The sequence below is a fragment of the Anser cygnoides genome, chromosome 19, assembly GCF_040182565.1.
Source record: "Anser cygnoides isolate HZ-2024a breed goose chromosome 19, Taihu_goose_T2T_genome, whole genome shotgun sequence".
NCBI lineage: Eukaryota > Metazoa > Chordata > Aves > Anseriformes > Anatidae > Anser > Anser cygnoides.
In genome coordinates, this window is record NC_089891.1 from 12,684,317 (window position 1) to 12,696,685 (window position 12,369).

Here is a 12,369-nt window from a genome sequence, read left to right on the forward strand (position 1 = left end):
CTTCCCAAACACGGCCCCTGCCTCCCCGAGGGGCGCCAGGCTGGTCACAGGGCACGTGGCGTGGCGCTACCCCTGCACGACGCCGGGCACCGTGCCTGGTTCTGCTCCGGAACGGCCACAGGTCTGACGGCTCCTCTCCCCTGCCCAGCTGGACCTCGCCTCCCAGTACATCAAGGCAGCCGTGAAGAACATCCCCACCGTGTTCCTGATGACGGACTCCCAAGTTGCCGAGGAATCGTTCTTGGTCCTAATCAATGACTTCTTGGCATCCGGGGAGGTGCCGGGGCTTTTTCAGGATGATGAGCTGGAAAACATTATCAGTGCCATGAGGCCGCAAGTGAAGTTTCTCGGATTGCAAGACTCAAGGGAAAACTGCTGGAAATTATTTATAGAAAAAGTCAGGCGTCAGTTAAAGGTAGGTGTGCACCCACAAAGGGTGTTTTGCAAGTGCTCTGACGTGCTTCATCCAAAATCTGTTTGCAAACATGACAGAGAATACTGTGGTTTCATTATGCTGTAATGAGTCCGAGTGAAAGACATTTTCAAAGCATCCTCAGCCAACTGCGAGCCCCGCGGCCCCAGGGGCGCAGCTGCTGACGCCCACGTCCTTACCTCTCAAGCAGAGGGGGTGCGAGCGGCCTCCTGGCACTCGCAGGGAGGCCAGCACCGGCACCGCGGCTGCGGCTGGCGGAAGGACCGGTGCCGGCCCAGCCCCTGCTGAGCAGAGCGGGGCACGCAGCCGCACACCGGCCCTGGGATCAGGGAAGGGGCTTTAGTGGGTGGGAGGCAAAGCCTCGGCGTTCACCAGCGCCGCGTGCAGCAGTGGGGAGCAGGTGGCACTGCCACCCCACCCAGCAGCACCGCCTGCCCAGGTGATCCTGTGCTTCTCCCCCGTGGGCTCCACGCTGCGGGTGCGGGCGAGGAGGTTCCCTGCCGTGGTCAACTGCACAGCCATCGACTGGTTCCACGAGTGGCCCGAGGATGCCCTGGTGTCCGTCAGCAGCAGGTTCCTGGAGGAAACGGGGGACATCGAGGTGAGCGCCGCAGGGGTCCCGGGTCAGGGCACACCGCGCCGCGAGGGGAGCAGCAGCTGCGTTCTGCTCCCTGCTCGTGGCAGCGAACCCGGGGATGGGGAGCGGGGACGAGCTCCCAGCTGGCGCTGCTGTCAGAGGCTGCAGCCTCACGCGGTGCACGTGGGACCAAACTCTCGTCCTTAAAAAGACACCACAATTAACAGCCAGGACCAGCTTTTCCACAGTGCAGCACAGGCTAACCTGGGTGATGGGAGTCTGGGGAAAACCAAAGCAGGGCTTGAGAACGAACATTCATGTTGTGACCGCCTACATTTTTCAGCTGCTATCAAGAAGCAGCGCTCTGCCTGCCGGCTTCTGCCGCTAGATGCGTAGCTAACGTTGCACAAACACTTGGTTTTACTCCTCGTGTGTGTGCTTCAGCAGTGCTCACTGTGGTGTTCTGATGCAGCCCGAGGTCAAGGTCTCCATCAGCCAGTTCATGTCCTACGTCCACACAAGTGTCAAGGAGATGTCTCAGATCTACCTGGCCACGGAGAGACGCTATAATTACACCACACCAAAGACCTTCCTGGAGCAGATAAAGCTCTACCAAAACCTGCTCTCTAAAAAGAGGAGCGAGCTCATTGCCAAGATCGAGCGGCTGGAGAACGGCTTGAGGAAGCTGCAGAGCACGGCGTCGCAGGTGCCTGCTCCCGTCCTGGGGCGGGACGGTGGGAGCGAGCAGGGCAGTGAGAGCTGGGCACTCAGCAGAGCTTGCCCCACAAAAAGCTCTCGGCTCGGGTGATCGGCCGCCTTGGCTGCTGGTGTGGGATCGCACAGGCAGCAGTGCAGCCCCTACCAAAGAGCTCAGCACCTCCCATGGGAGCACAGCAGTGCAGGGCTGCCGGCCAGGGGTTCCTGCAAGGTGGTGGCAGTGGCCGGGGATCCGAGCCATGCCAAGCTGCTGCTGCAAGGCATCCGACCCACTCCCATCCTCCTCCATCCAGGTGGACGACCTAAAAGCCAAACTGGCGATCCAGGAGGCAGAACTGAAGCAAAAGAATGAGGACGCAGATAAACTGATCCACGTGGTAGGCATTGAAACGGAGAAGGTCAGCAAGGAGAAAGCCATCGCTGACGAGGAGGAGCTGAAGGTCCAGGCCATCAACACGGTACGCAGGCTGGGGCAGCACGAGCTCTGTCAGCACCGTGGCGCTGTGGCCGTAGCCAGCACCGGGCACAGCTGCTCACCCTGTCCCATCCCCTCACCTACCCAGAATGTGGCTGAAAAGCAGCGAGCCTGTGAGACCGACCTGGCGAAGGCAGAGCCCGCGCTCATCGCCGCCCAGGAGGCCCTCAACACTCTCAACAAGGTGTGAGAGCCCCCGGCAGGGTGCGGCTCCCCAGGGGTACCAGCACTGCTCTGGGACCCCAGCCCTGCCCTGTGCCAGGCGATGCTCAGCAGCCCCTGGTCCCTTCCCAGAACAACCTGACGGAGCTGAAGTCCTTCGGGTCCCCACCCCAAGCGGTGGTGAATGTCACGGCAGCCGTGATGATCCTGACAGCGCCCAACGGCAAGATACCAAAGGATAAGAGCTGGAAGGCAGCAAAGGTCATGATGGGAAAAGTAGACACCTTCCTTGATGCCTTGAAGAAGTTTGACAAGGAGCACATCCCGGAGGCGTGCCTCAAGGCGTTTCAGTGAGTGCCACCCGGGAAGGACCGGCGCGGGGCTGGGGACAGACAGCTCTCCGAAGGGCCCCGGGTGACACTGCCTGGGGACAGCCCTGGCCACGAGCACACCTGGGGGCACCAGCCCCACTCTGCCGCAGCCTCACTGCCCCCACTACCTCCTGCCCCTGCCCGTGACAAAGCATCCTCGTGCGCCTCTGCTCTGGAGACCCTGAGCAGCACCCGGGTTTGGGGACAGGGGATGGGGCGCCAGCGGGACGCAGGTGCCAGCCGCACCGAGCACCAAACCCAGACACAGGCTCTGCGCTCCAAAACTGCACCCGTGAGCTGCGCCAAGTGGAGCGGGACAGGAGCCACCGCTGGCCTCGGTGGGGAGGCTCAGCGCGGCACGTTCTCCCTCTCCAGGCCCTACCAGTCAGACCCCAGCTTTGATCCGGAGTTTATAATGTCAAAGTCAACGGCTGCGGCAGGTCTGTGCTCCTGGTGTTTGAACATCGTCCGCTTCTATGAGGTGTACTGTGACGTGGAGCCCAAGCGGCAGGCGCTCGAGGAAGCGAACACGGAGCTGGCAGAGGCGCAAGAAAAACTCAGTCGCATTAAGAACAAGATCGCGGTAAGTGCGTGCTGCCTCCCGGGCAGTCCCCATCCAGGGCTGGCTGCTGGAGCCCGCGGCTGTTTGCCTTGGCTGGCGTCCACCATGGCTCCAGATCAGCCGCTAACCATTCAGCTGCGGGCCACGGAGAGATGCCAGCAATGAATTAGAAAGATTCTTATCATTTGTGCAGCCCAGAGTCCAGGTGCTGTGTCTTCTCAACAGGGACTGCAAGCTCATTAGAGCCTGCAAAGCTTTCTCCTGGCCTGCAAGCTTGCTGCAGTTGCATATTGTATGTGTGGGAGCTAACTGTAAATGTGTTGTCTTTTGAAGGACCTGAATGCCAATTTGGCAACTCTCACTGCACAGTTTGAGAAAGCTACGGCTGAGAAAATCAAATGTCAGCAAGAGGCTGATGCAACTAACAGAGTCATCACACTAGCAAACAGGTACTGTGCAAGCATGGGGCTGGGGCAAAGCAAGCAGCTGGCACCGCCTGCTGCTCCCCGCCTTGCCTTGCTCCCTCCAACATTGACCTTTGGGTCAATGCCAGATTCAGGCCCCTCACTTCCCCCAGATTAAAAATTCCCACGTGCGAATTGGGCCAGAAACTCGCAGCGATGCGGTGGGGCAGGATGGTGCAGCCGCAGAGCTGTGGGCCCTGAGGCGAAGGCAGCCCACAGCCTGAGCTCCCCCTCTGCCAAATTCGCCAGCAGAGCTGGGTTCATCAAACCGGGCGTTTGGCGAGGGCTGCACTGCGTGTCCCGGCTGGGTCCCTGCACTGTGCCATCTGCTCCAACCCTGCAGGCTCATTGGGGGGCTGGCGTCCGAAAACGTTCGCTGGGCTGAGTCGGTGGAGATGCTCAGAGAGCAGGAGAAGACGCTGTGCGGGGACGTGCTGCTCATCTCCGCCTTCGTGTCCTACGTCGGCTACTTCACCAAGAAGTACAGGGCCGAGCTGATGGAGAAGTACTGGATCCCCTACCTCGAGGCGCTGAAGGTGAGCGGCTGCGGAGCCCCCCGGGCAGCTCTGCCCCCTGCCCCAGCACCAAGGGGCCCACGCTGCTCAGGGGCTGGGCATCCAACGTCCCCCCCGTGGCAGGTGCCCATCCCCACCACCCCGGGGCTGGACCCCCTCAGCCTCCTCACCGATGCTGCCGACGTGGCTGCATGGAGCAACCAGGGGCTGCCCAGTGACCGCACGTCCACCGAGAACGCCACCATCCTCTGCAACACCCAGCGGTGGCCGCTGGTCGTGGACGCCCAGCTGCAGGGCATCAAGTGGATCAAGAACAAATACAGGGAGGAGCTGAAAGCCATCCGGCTGGGCCAGAGGAGGTGGGTTTGGGGGGGCGGCTGCCCTCCCCCTGTGCCCCAGGGGCTGTGCACGCCCATCAGAGCCGAGGCACCTGAGAGCAGCAGGGGCCAGGGTGCGCTGCAGGGTCTGGCTGGGGGGCATTTGCCCAACCTCACCACGAGGCCCCCCTCCCTGCCCGGCTGCAGCTACCTGGACACCATCGAGCAGGCGGTTTCTGAAGGACACACGCTGCTGATCGAGGACATCGGTGAGACAGTGGAGCCGGTGCTGGACCACCTGCTGGGCAGGAACACCATCAAGAAGGGCAGGTCGGCACGCACACTTGTCTCTGGTGGCCAAGGAGTTGTACCTGCTGGGAGACCCACTGCTGCCCTAAAATGTCTGTTTATGCCCCATTTGCATGACAGCAGCTGGGGCCGGATCCATCCACCCTTCACGTGGGAGCCCCTGGCCACATCCCCCGCTTTTCTCATGGTCTACACTTGTAGTCAATGGGACTTTAGGGCTGTTCTGGTCCGCTGAGTCTGGTTCATTTAGTGATTTAAGAAGACCGCGTTCCCCAGTGCACCTGCAGGATAAAGCCTGATAAATCAGGATGTTTTTTTCTGGCAGACACGGGCACGTGGTCAGCGATGGGGCTCCTGCCCCACATCCCACACCATGTTGGTGCTCCCAGCCCTGATGCAGCAGCGCTGCCTGCACCGGCTGCACCCGCGGGGAGCTGCACCCCTGGTGGCCTTCCCTGGGCTCATGGCACGGCACCCACAACATCAGGAGCCCAGAAGCACCCTCAGATTCCCTCTGCTCCTCGGTCCTTTGCCCTGCACAGGCTGTTTTGGCTCTTCTGCCCTTGCTGTGCCACTTCCCGAGCAGAGAAAAACATCTCGAGGGGCTGGAAACAGCACGCGGGTGGAGGGCTTCTCTCTTTCAGAAGTCACTGCCAAATCTACAGAAATTAATCTAATTGCCTGAACAGATACATTAAGATAGGCGATAAAGAAGTGGAATATCACCCCCGCTTCCGTCTGATCCTGCACACCAAGTACTTCAACCCTCACTACAAGCCCGAGATGCAGGCGCAGTGCACCCTGATCAACTTCCTGGTGACCCGCGAGGGGCTGGAGGACCAGCTGCTGGCCGCCGTCGTGGCCAAGGAGCGCCCGGACCTGGAGGACCTGAAGGTGCGTGGCCGGCGGCGGGGCCTGCGGCAGCGGGGAGACGGCTTCTCTCTGCTGACCGATTCCTTTGTGTGTTCTGGGGGTTGGCTTGTTTGTTTTTGTGGCTGCTTTTGCTTATTTATTGATCTATTGGTCTGTTTATTTATCGTTTGTGGGTTTTGTTCTCCCCGTGCCTGCCGCCTGCGGTGCGCTCGCTGCTGCGCCCTGCATCCGTGCGGCCGCGCTTCGGGGGCTTCGTGAGCTGGGGTTGTTCTCTCGGGGACCTATTGCTCAGCCAGCCAGTGCATCCCCTTGTCCGGTGTTGTGCTTGTAAACAGAGGACTTATAATTAATACAAAAGAAGATAAAGCCAGCGAAACTGCTAATGAGCCGCAGTCTACTGCACGCTCTTTGTTAGGGAGCTCCCAGTGCAGATCCTGGCCGGCAATGCCAGGGGGGTCACCGCAGGCTCTTGAAGGAGTCACGGCTCTCCTGGGCATTGGTGTTGCAGGCAAATCTCACAAAAAGCCAGAACGAGTTTAAGATCAACCTGAAGGAGCTGGAGGACTCCCTGCTCGCCCGGCTCTCTGCCGCGTCAGGGAACTTCCTGGGGGACACCGCGCTGGTGGAGAACCTGGAGACAACGAAGCGCACGGCCATGGAAATCGAGGAGAAAGTAGGCGAGCTGCCCCCACGCCGGGAGCGGCGGCCCCGTGGGCACCAGTGGGGGATCGGGCGCTGCCTCGGGGTGCGGCAGTAACACCGTGCTCGTGGGCCTCCAGGTGAAAGAAGCGAAAGTCACAGAAGGTGAAATAAACATTGCAAGGGAGAACTACAGGCCAGCGGCAGAAAGAGCATCCCTGCTGTACTTCATCCTGAGCGACCTCAACAAAATCAACCCCATCTACCAGTTCTCCCTAAAGGTGAGCATAAAGCGAGGCGGTAATTGATCTGTATGGGACAGGCGTCTGGGGGATGCGGGAGGTTCGGCGTTCCAGCATTTATGCTTCCAATAAAGCACTCAGGAGCACAGGTGCTGAGCCCACCCTGGCTCTCCATTAGGCCTTCAACGTGGTCTTTGAGAAAGCCATTCAGCGAACGACTCCGGCCGAGGACGTCAAGCAACGGGTGATCAACCTGACAGACGAGATCACCTACTCGGTCTTCATGTACACTGCACGGGGACTCTTTGAGAGAGACAAACTCATTTTCCTGGCCCAGGTTGCCTTCCAGGTAATAGGAGCAAATGCATCAGGCCGCTGTTTTTTAGTATTTTTTCTGAATTTGTGTTATTTTAGACACATTCTCCTACTGCTGTGCTGCCACTGGAGGCTCAGGAACCTCTTGCCCGGTGCATGCTGTGCCGCAGGGCTGCAGGCTACTGTGCGGCAGCCACAACAACGCGCTCCCTTCTCACCAGATCCTGGCCATCAAGAAAGAAGTGAGCCCGCTGGAGCTGGACTTCCTCTTGCGCTTCCCTTTCAAGGCCGGCGTTGCGTCCCCTGTGGACTTCCTGCAGTCTCAGGGGTGGGGAGGCATCAAGGTGGGTCCTGAGTTCACCATCGGTGCTGGTGCGGTCCCAGGCGCGGTGTGGCAGCAGGTTCAGGCTGAGCCGTGGCACCCAGGGAGGGAGCGCAGAGCCAACACCGGCTGCAGGTGGTGAGAGGTGGCTCCTCCTGGCCCCACGAGACCGGGAAGGAGCAGGGGCAGCGGTGCTGAGGACGGGAGCTGAGTCCAGCCGCTGCCTGACGGGCTCCAGAGGCAGCACCTCCCACTGCACTCGCTGTGCCTGCCTTTCCTGCTCATGCTAGGGGAGGGCGTAAGGGAAAATGGACAAAAGGTTGCTCTCAACAGCAAAACCATGTTTATGGTCAAGTTGTGTTTTGCTGCAGTTTGGGCCGTCATCGGTAGCAGCATCCCCCCCCCCCCATGTGCCCAGCTTCTTGTCCCATGAAGGGATGTCCCAGACATGCCCCCACATTCAGCATCCCCATTCCCCTGGCACCCTGCACACCTTGGGGGGGAAGGGGGGCATTCCCCTCCTGACCCTGAAACAGCCGTGCCCAGCACCGGGCCGCTCTCACGGCTGCCAGGGCCCGTCTGTGGCACCACGCGCCCGGTGCTGCGGTGGCCCCCGAGCCGGGTGGAGCAGCGCCCAGCGAGGGTCCCGTCTTCCTCTGCCGGACCTGCAGGCCCTCTCGGAAATGGATGAGTTCAAGAACTTGGATAGTGACATCGAGGGCTCAGCAAAGCGATGGAAAAAATTTGTCGAGTCTGAGGTGCCCGAGAAGGAGGTGTTCCCGAAGGAGTGGAAGAACAAAACGGCCCTGCAGAAGCTGTGCATGCTGCGCTGCATGCGGCCGGACAGGATGACCTACGCCGTCAGGTGCCCAAAACCCGCCCGGCTCGTGCAGCTCGGCTCCTCCCCGGCGAGAGGCCGCGTCTCCAGCAAGCGCATTTGTTCCCGGCTCACATGCGGGGGGCTTTGCCTTTCTGTAGGAACTTTGTGGAAGAGAAGATGGGCAGCAAGTTTGTGGAAGGAAGAAGTGTTGAGTTCTCCAAGTCATACGAGGAGAGCAGCCCCTCCACACCCGTGTTTTTCATTCTCTCCCCTGGCGTCGACCCTCTGAAGGACGTGGAAGCCCTGGGTAAGCTGGTTCCTCAGCCAGCACCAGTTCACAAAGGCTTTGGTTTGGTGCTCGTTTAATGGCAGGAGCTGCACAGCCCCACCTTGCTAACAAAATACGCGTTGTGGCTGTCTCCCCTCCCCAGGCAGGAAGCTGAACTTCACCATCGACAACGGGCGGATCCACAACGTCTCGCTGGGGCAGGGCCAGGAGGCGGTGGCAGAACGCGCACTGGAGGTGGCGGCGGAGCAGGGGCACTGGGTCATCCTGCAGGTGGGTGGGGGCTGCCCGGCCCCGTGGCACCGCGATGCCCCGGGAGCTGGGGTCCCAAACGCAGCCCAGCTGGGCGTGCAGAGGCCCGCGGCACTGCCGGCCCGGCGTGGGGAGCTCCGCATGCTGGTTTCTCAGCGCTCCCCACACTGCAGCAGCGTTGCTGTGGCATCCCCAGCCCGAGCAGCACCACATCGCGCTGCAGCTGCTCCCCGCAGAGCAGCGATTCCTGAGGTTGAATTTCAGAGCACGCCGTGCAGCAGGGCTCTGTGTTGCAGAACATCCACCTGGTGGCACGCTGGCTGGGCACGCTGGAGAAGCGGGTGGAGCGGCACGGCATGGGCAGCCACGCAGACTACCGGGTGTTCATGAGTGCCGAGCCGGCCCCCAGCCCCGAGACACACATCATCCCACAGGGCCTGCTGGAGAACGCCATCAAAATCACCAACGAGCCGCCCACCGGCATGTACGCCAACCTGCACAAAGCCCTCGCCCTCTTCTCCCAGGTACCTGCACCCTGCTCCCCCCGCGCTGCCCCCCCACTGCTGCCGGCTCCCCCGGTCCTGGCCCCGCAGCCCCGGGGCCGAGCCCCCATCGGTGCCATGCCGGGAGCCAGACCCAGGCACCTTCACACGGGCGTCGGGGAGAGCCGGAGCCCCCGGGGCTGCCGGGGCTGGGTGGCGCTGGAAGGCTGCTGGCTTGCCCCAGAGCCGGGCGGCACCGCGCTGCCCCAGCCAGCCAGCCAAGCATGCCGGGGGTGTGAGCCCGAGCATGTCCGTGTGTATAAATTCCTCATTTCTTTAATGGACAATCAAGCGTAATAATTAACTAGTCAGCAAGCCTTTAAAAGATAAGTTTATGTGTTTCTTCTTTTCTTTTTAAATATACTCCCTTCAGTTCTGCTTTGCTATCACCTGTAAATTTTCTTCAACAGACAGGGCTGATGGTGACGTTCACTTTTTCACTTGCAAACCCACTCTCATTTCTTCCACTGCAGGACACATTAGAGATGTGCAGCAAAGAGATTGAGTTCAAATGCATCCTGTTTGCGCTCTGCTACTTCCACGCTGTGGTGGCAGAGCGGCGCAAGTTTGGTGCTCAGGGCTGGAACAGGTCTTACCCCTTCAATAACGGTGACCTGACCATATCGATTAACGTCCTGTACAATTACCTGGAAGCCAACCCAAAGGTAAGGTCCTTACAAAGCAACCACACCTCGGGGGAAGGGGCAAAGCCCTGGTTTGCTGCACAAACGCCTCCTCTTGTGGGAACTGTGCAGCAGGGCTGTGGCACGCACGCATTGAGCACAGGCTGGGAGCAGAGCACACACTGGCTCGGGCCCCTGGCTTGGTTGTTGTGTTGGTTTTTTCTAAACACACCTTCCTACCCAGACCACAAAGCATGCCCCAAGAATGGTGGTGCAAGGAGCAGGCTTGGGCTTCCCACCCTGAGCGGAGCCCTGCCCAGCCATGTCCTTCAGCCGCGCGCTGCTGACCCGAGTAAAGCCAGAGGGCAGGGTGCAGGAGCGCCGTGGCCGAGCCCAGACGGGGACGGGGCAATCTGTGGGCGAGCACAAGACACCTCCACGGCCACAGTCCCGTGTCCTGTTCCACTTTGCTTCTGCAGGACCAAGGGCACTGCCACATCCATGGGTCAAACTGAGAGCTCATGTGGCTCTACGGCTCATGCAGGTCCTCACCTCAGGTCCTGCAAGGGGCTTCTTGGAGCCCCACAGGCAACAGGAAGCTCAGGGGGAGCATCTGTCTCCTTGTAGGTACCGTGGGATGATCTCCGGTACCTCTTTGGTGAAATTATGTACGGTGGGCACATCACAGACGACTGGGACCGCCGGCTGTGTCGGACTTACCTGAGTGAATACATCAGTGCAGAGATGCTGGACGGGGAACTGTACTTAGCTCCAGGATTTTTGATCCCTCCCAGCTTGGATTACAAGGTAAGATAGACCTCTCTCATCATAGGCTGTGGTAATTAGCATTACAGTTTGCTGTGGAAAACCACTGCTCTGGATTAAGGCATGCTAGTCACAGTTCCCTTGTGCAAACCAAGAGGGAGTGTAGGAAAAAAAGTTGTGCCTTTTCAATCCAGTGGAAACAGGCAGAATCACTGGAAAAATGATTCTTGTGGCTGGTGTGGTAAGGAAAAGACTTATTTAAGTGGAAAATCATCTTAAATAAGCAACGCCAACTAGCCGTGAAGCACCATCAGCAGAAAAACAATGATGCACTTTCAAGGCTGAAGTGAAACTCTGCTCATATGTAAGTAGCCGCTGCAGTGACATCAGTAACTGCCTCGTGCTCAGGGCTACCACGAGTACATCGATGACAACCTGCCCCCAGAGAGCCCCTACTTGTACGGCCTTCACCCCAACGCAGAGATCGGCTTCCTGACCGTCACTTCGGAGAGGCTTTTTCGGACAGTTTTAGAAATGCAGCCCAAAGAATCGGATGCTGGAGGAGGTGCCGGCGTCTCCCGGGAGGAAAAGGCAAGTGAAGCTTCTGCTTCTTTACAGCAAACACGGGTGCTGCAGAGGCCACGAGGGGGCTGGCTGGGGAGGGCAGAGACAGGCCCCCGCACAATCACCCAGAGAATGCAAGCGGCAGGGACAACCGACCCCTGCCAGTGCAGGAGAGCGCAGAGCTGCAGTGCCAGCACAGCAGCAGGCTGCACGCCGTCAGCCTGGCACGGGGGGGCTGCCAGCTCAGCGCTCACGAGCCGGATGCTCCTCCAAGGAGGTTTTTATTTGAGTATGTTTGCACTGGGTTTGGGTGTCCATGCTCGCCCTTCCCTTGGGTACTGGCAATGTAATTGAAGCAAGCACCTCGCCCCTCTACAGCTGCTGAGTTGCAGCACTGCCCCCGCAGCCAGGGGCCTGAAGCCAGGGCACACAGCGTGGTGCCGCGGTCACCCTCAGGGCCAGTGGCTGCTCTCTTCCAGCACCTCTGTGAAACCCAGAGGGTACAAACGCTGCCCACCAGTTTGTGTGTGTTTACTCAACATGAACACAGGGCGCAGTTACAAGAGGCAGCAGCGTTCAGAAAGGTTACTCTGACAGGTAGGGACGTGCCAAAGGCAAAGTGTGGCTCACGCACAGCATCCTCAGCAGCTAGAGGGTGCTTAGTAATTTCCTTTCATGATGACAACTACTAAAAATACTGAATTTTTCATTTTTTTTTAAAGTCTTCCTTCTGACTCCTTGGATTTTACAGTTGAATTTCAGTCATCTTAGCTTGAGATCTGATCTTCCAAGCTATGAACACAGAGCTGCAGCTTTTTAAGACTCAGGAGTAGTTACTAAAAATATAGAGAATTACTAACAAAGGAGGAAGCACAGGAAAGCACAAAGGCAGAAAAAGAAAAATCTTACTAGCTTAACTAACTGTTAACTTGCAGCATTTTTTTCCCTAGATAAGAGGAGTTTTATGGTCTATTTTTTCCAGGTGAAGTCAGTGCTAGACGAGATCATTGAGAAGCTGCCAGAGCCATTCAACATGATGGAGATCATGGCCAAAGCAGAGGACAAGACACCGTACGTGGTGGTTGCCTTCCAGGAATGCGAAAGGATGAACATCTTGACCCACGAAATCAGGCGCTCTCTGAAAGAATTAGATCTGGGACTAAAGGTATGCATTTAGGTAGCTGGCTAAGACGCATCTCTCCCTCCCAAATAATTTCTCGTGAT

At 58.9% G+C, this 12,369-nt stretch overlaps 1 protein-coding gene across 8 annotated transcripts in view; it reads left to right on the forward strand.

The window, feature by feature from the left end:
• The window catches only part of DNAH17 (dynein axonemal heavy chain 17), a 37,514-nt gene that overhangs the window by 22,888 nt on the left and 2,257 nt on the right, over positions 1–12,369 (forward strand). For all 8 annotated transcript variants that reach the window (XM_048050251.2, XM_066980197.1, XM_048050252.2 and 5 more), the window contains 24 exons: positions 149–415; positions 873–1,034; positions 1,483–1,716; positions 2,021–2,185; positions 2,291–2,386; positions 2,497–2,714; positions 3,111–3,318; positions 3,631–3,746; positions 4,105–4,297; positions 4,400–4,635; positions 4,801–4,923; positions 5,592–5,796; positions 6,284–6,448; positions 6,555–6,695; positions 6,835–7,005; positions 7,193–7,315; positions 7,965–8,158; positions 8,272–8,420; positions 8,545–8,672; positions 8,948–9,175; positions 9,667–9,858; positions 10,444–10,623; positions 10,990–11,172; positions 12,128–12,310. In XM_048050251.2, coding sequence (XP_047906208.2) covers positions 149–415; positions 873–1,034; positions 1,483–1,716; positions 2,021–2,185; positions 2,291–2,386; positions 2,497–2,714; positions 3,111–3,318; positions 3,631–3,746; positions 4,105–4,297; positions 4,400–4,635; positions 4,801–4,923; positions 5,592–5,796; positions 6,284–6,448; positions 6,555–6,695; positions 6,835–7,005; positions 7,193–7,315; positions 7,965–8,158; positions 8,272–8,420; positions 8,545–8,672; positions 8,948–9,175; positions 9,667–9,858; positions 10,444–10,623; positions 10,990–11,172; positions 12,128–12,310 — 4,260 coding nt within the window. The remainder of the gene's footprint in view (positions 1–148; positions 416–872; positions 1,035–1,482; positions 1,717–2,020; positions 2,186–2,290; positions 2,387–2,496; positions 2,715–3,110; positions 3,319–3,630; positions 3,747–4,104; positions 4,298–4,399; positions 4,636–4,800; positions 4,924–5,591; positions 5,797–6,283; positions 6,449–6,554; positions 6,696–6,834; positions 7,006–7,192; positions 7,316–7,964; positions 8,159–8,271; positions 8,421–8,544; positions 8,673–8,947; positions 9,176–9,666; positions 9,859–10,443; positions 10,624–10,989; positions 11,173–12,127; positions 12,311–12,369) is intronic.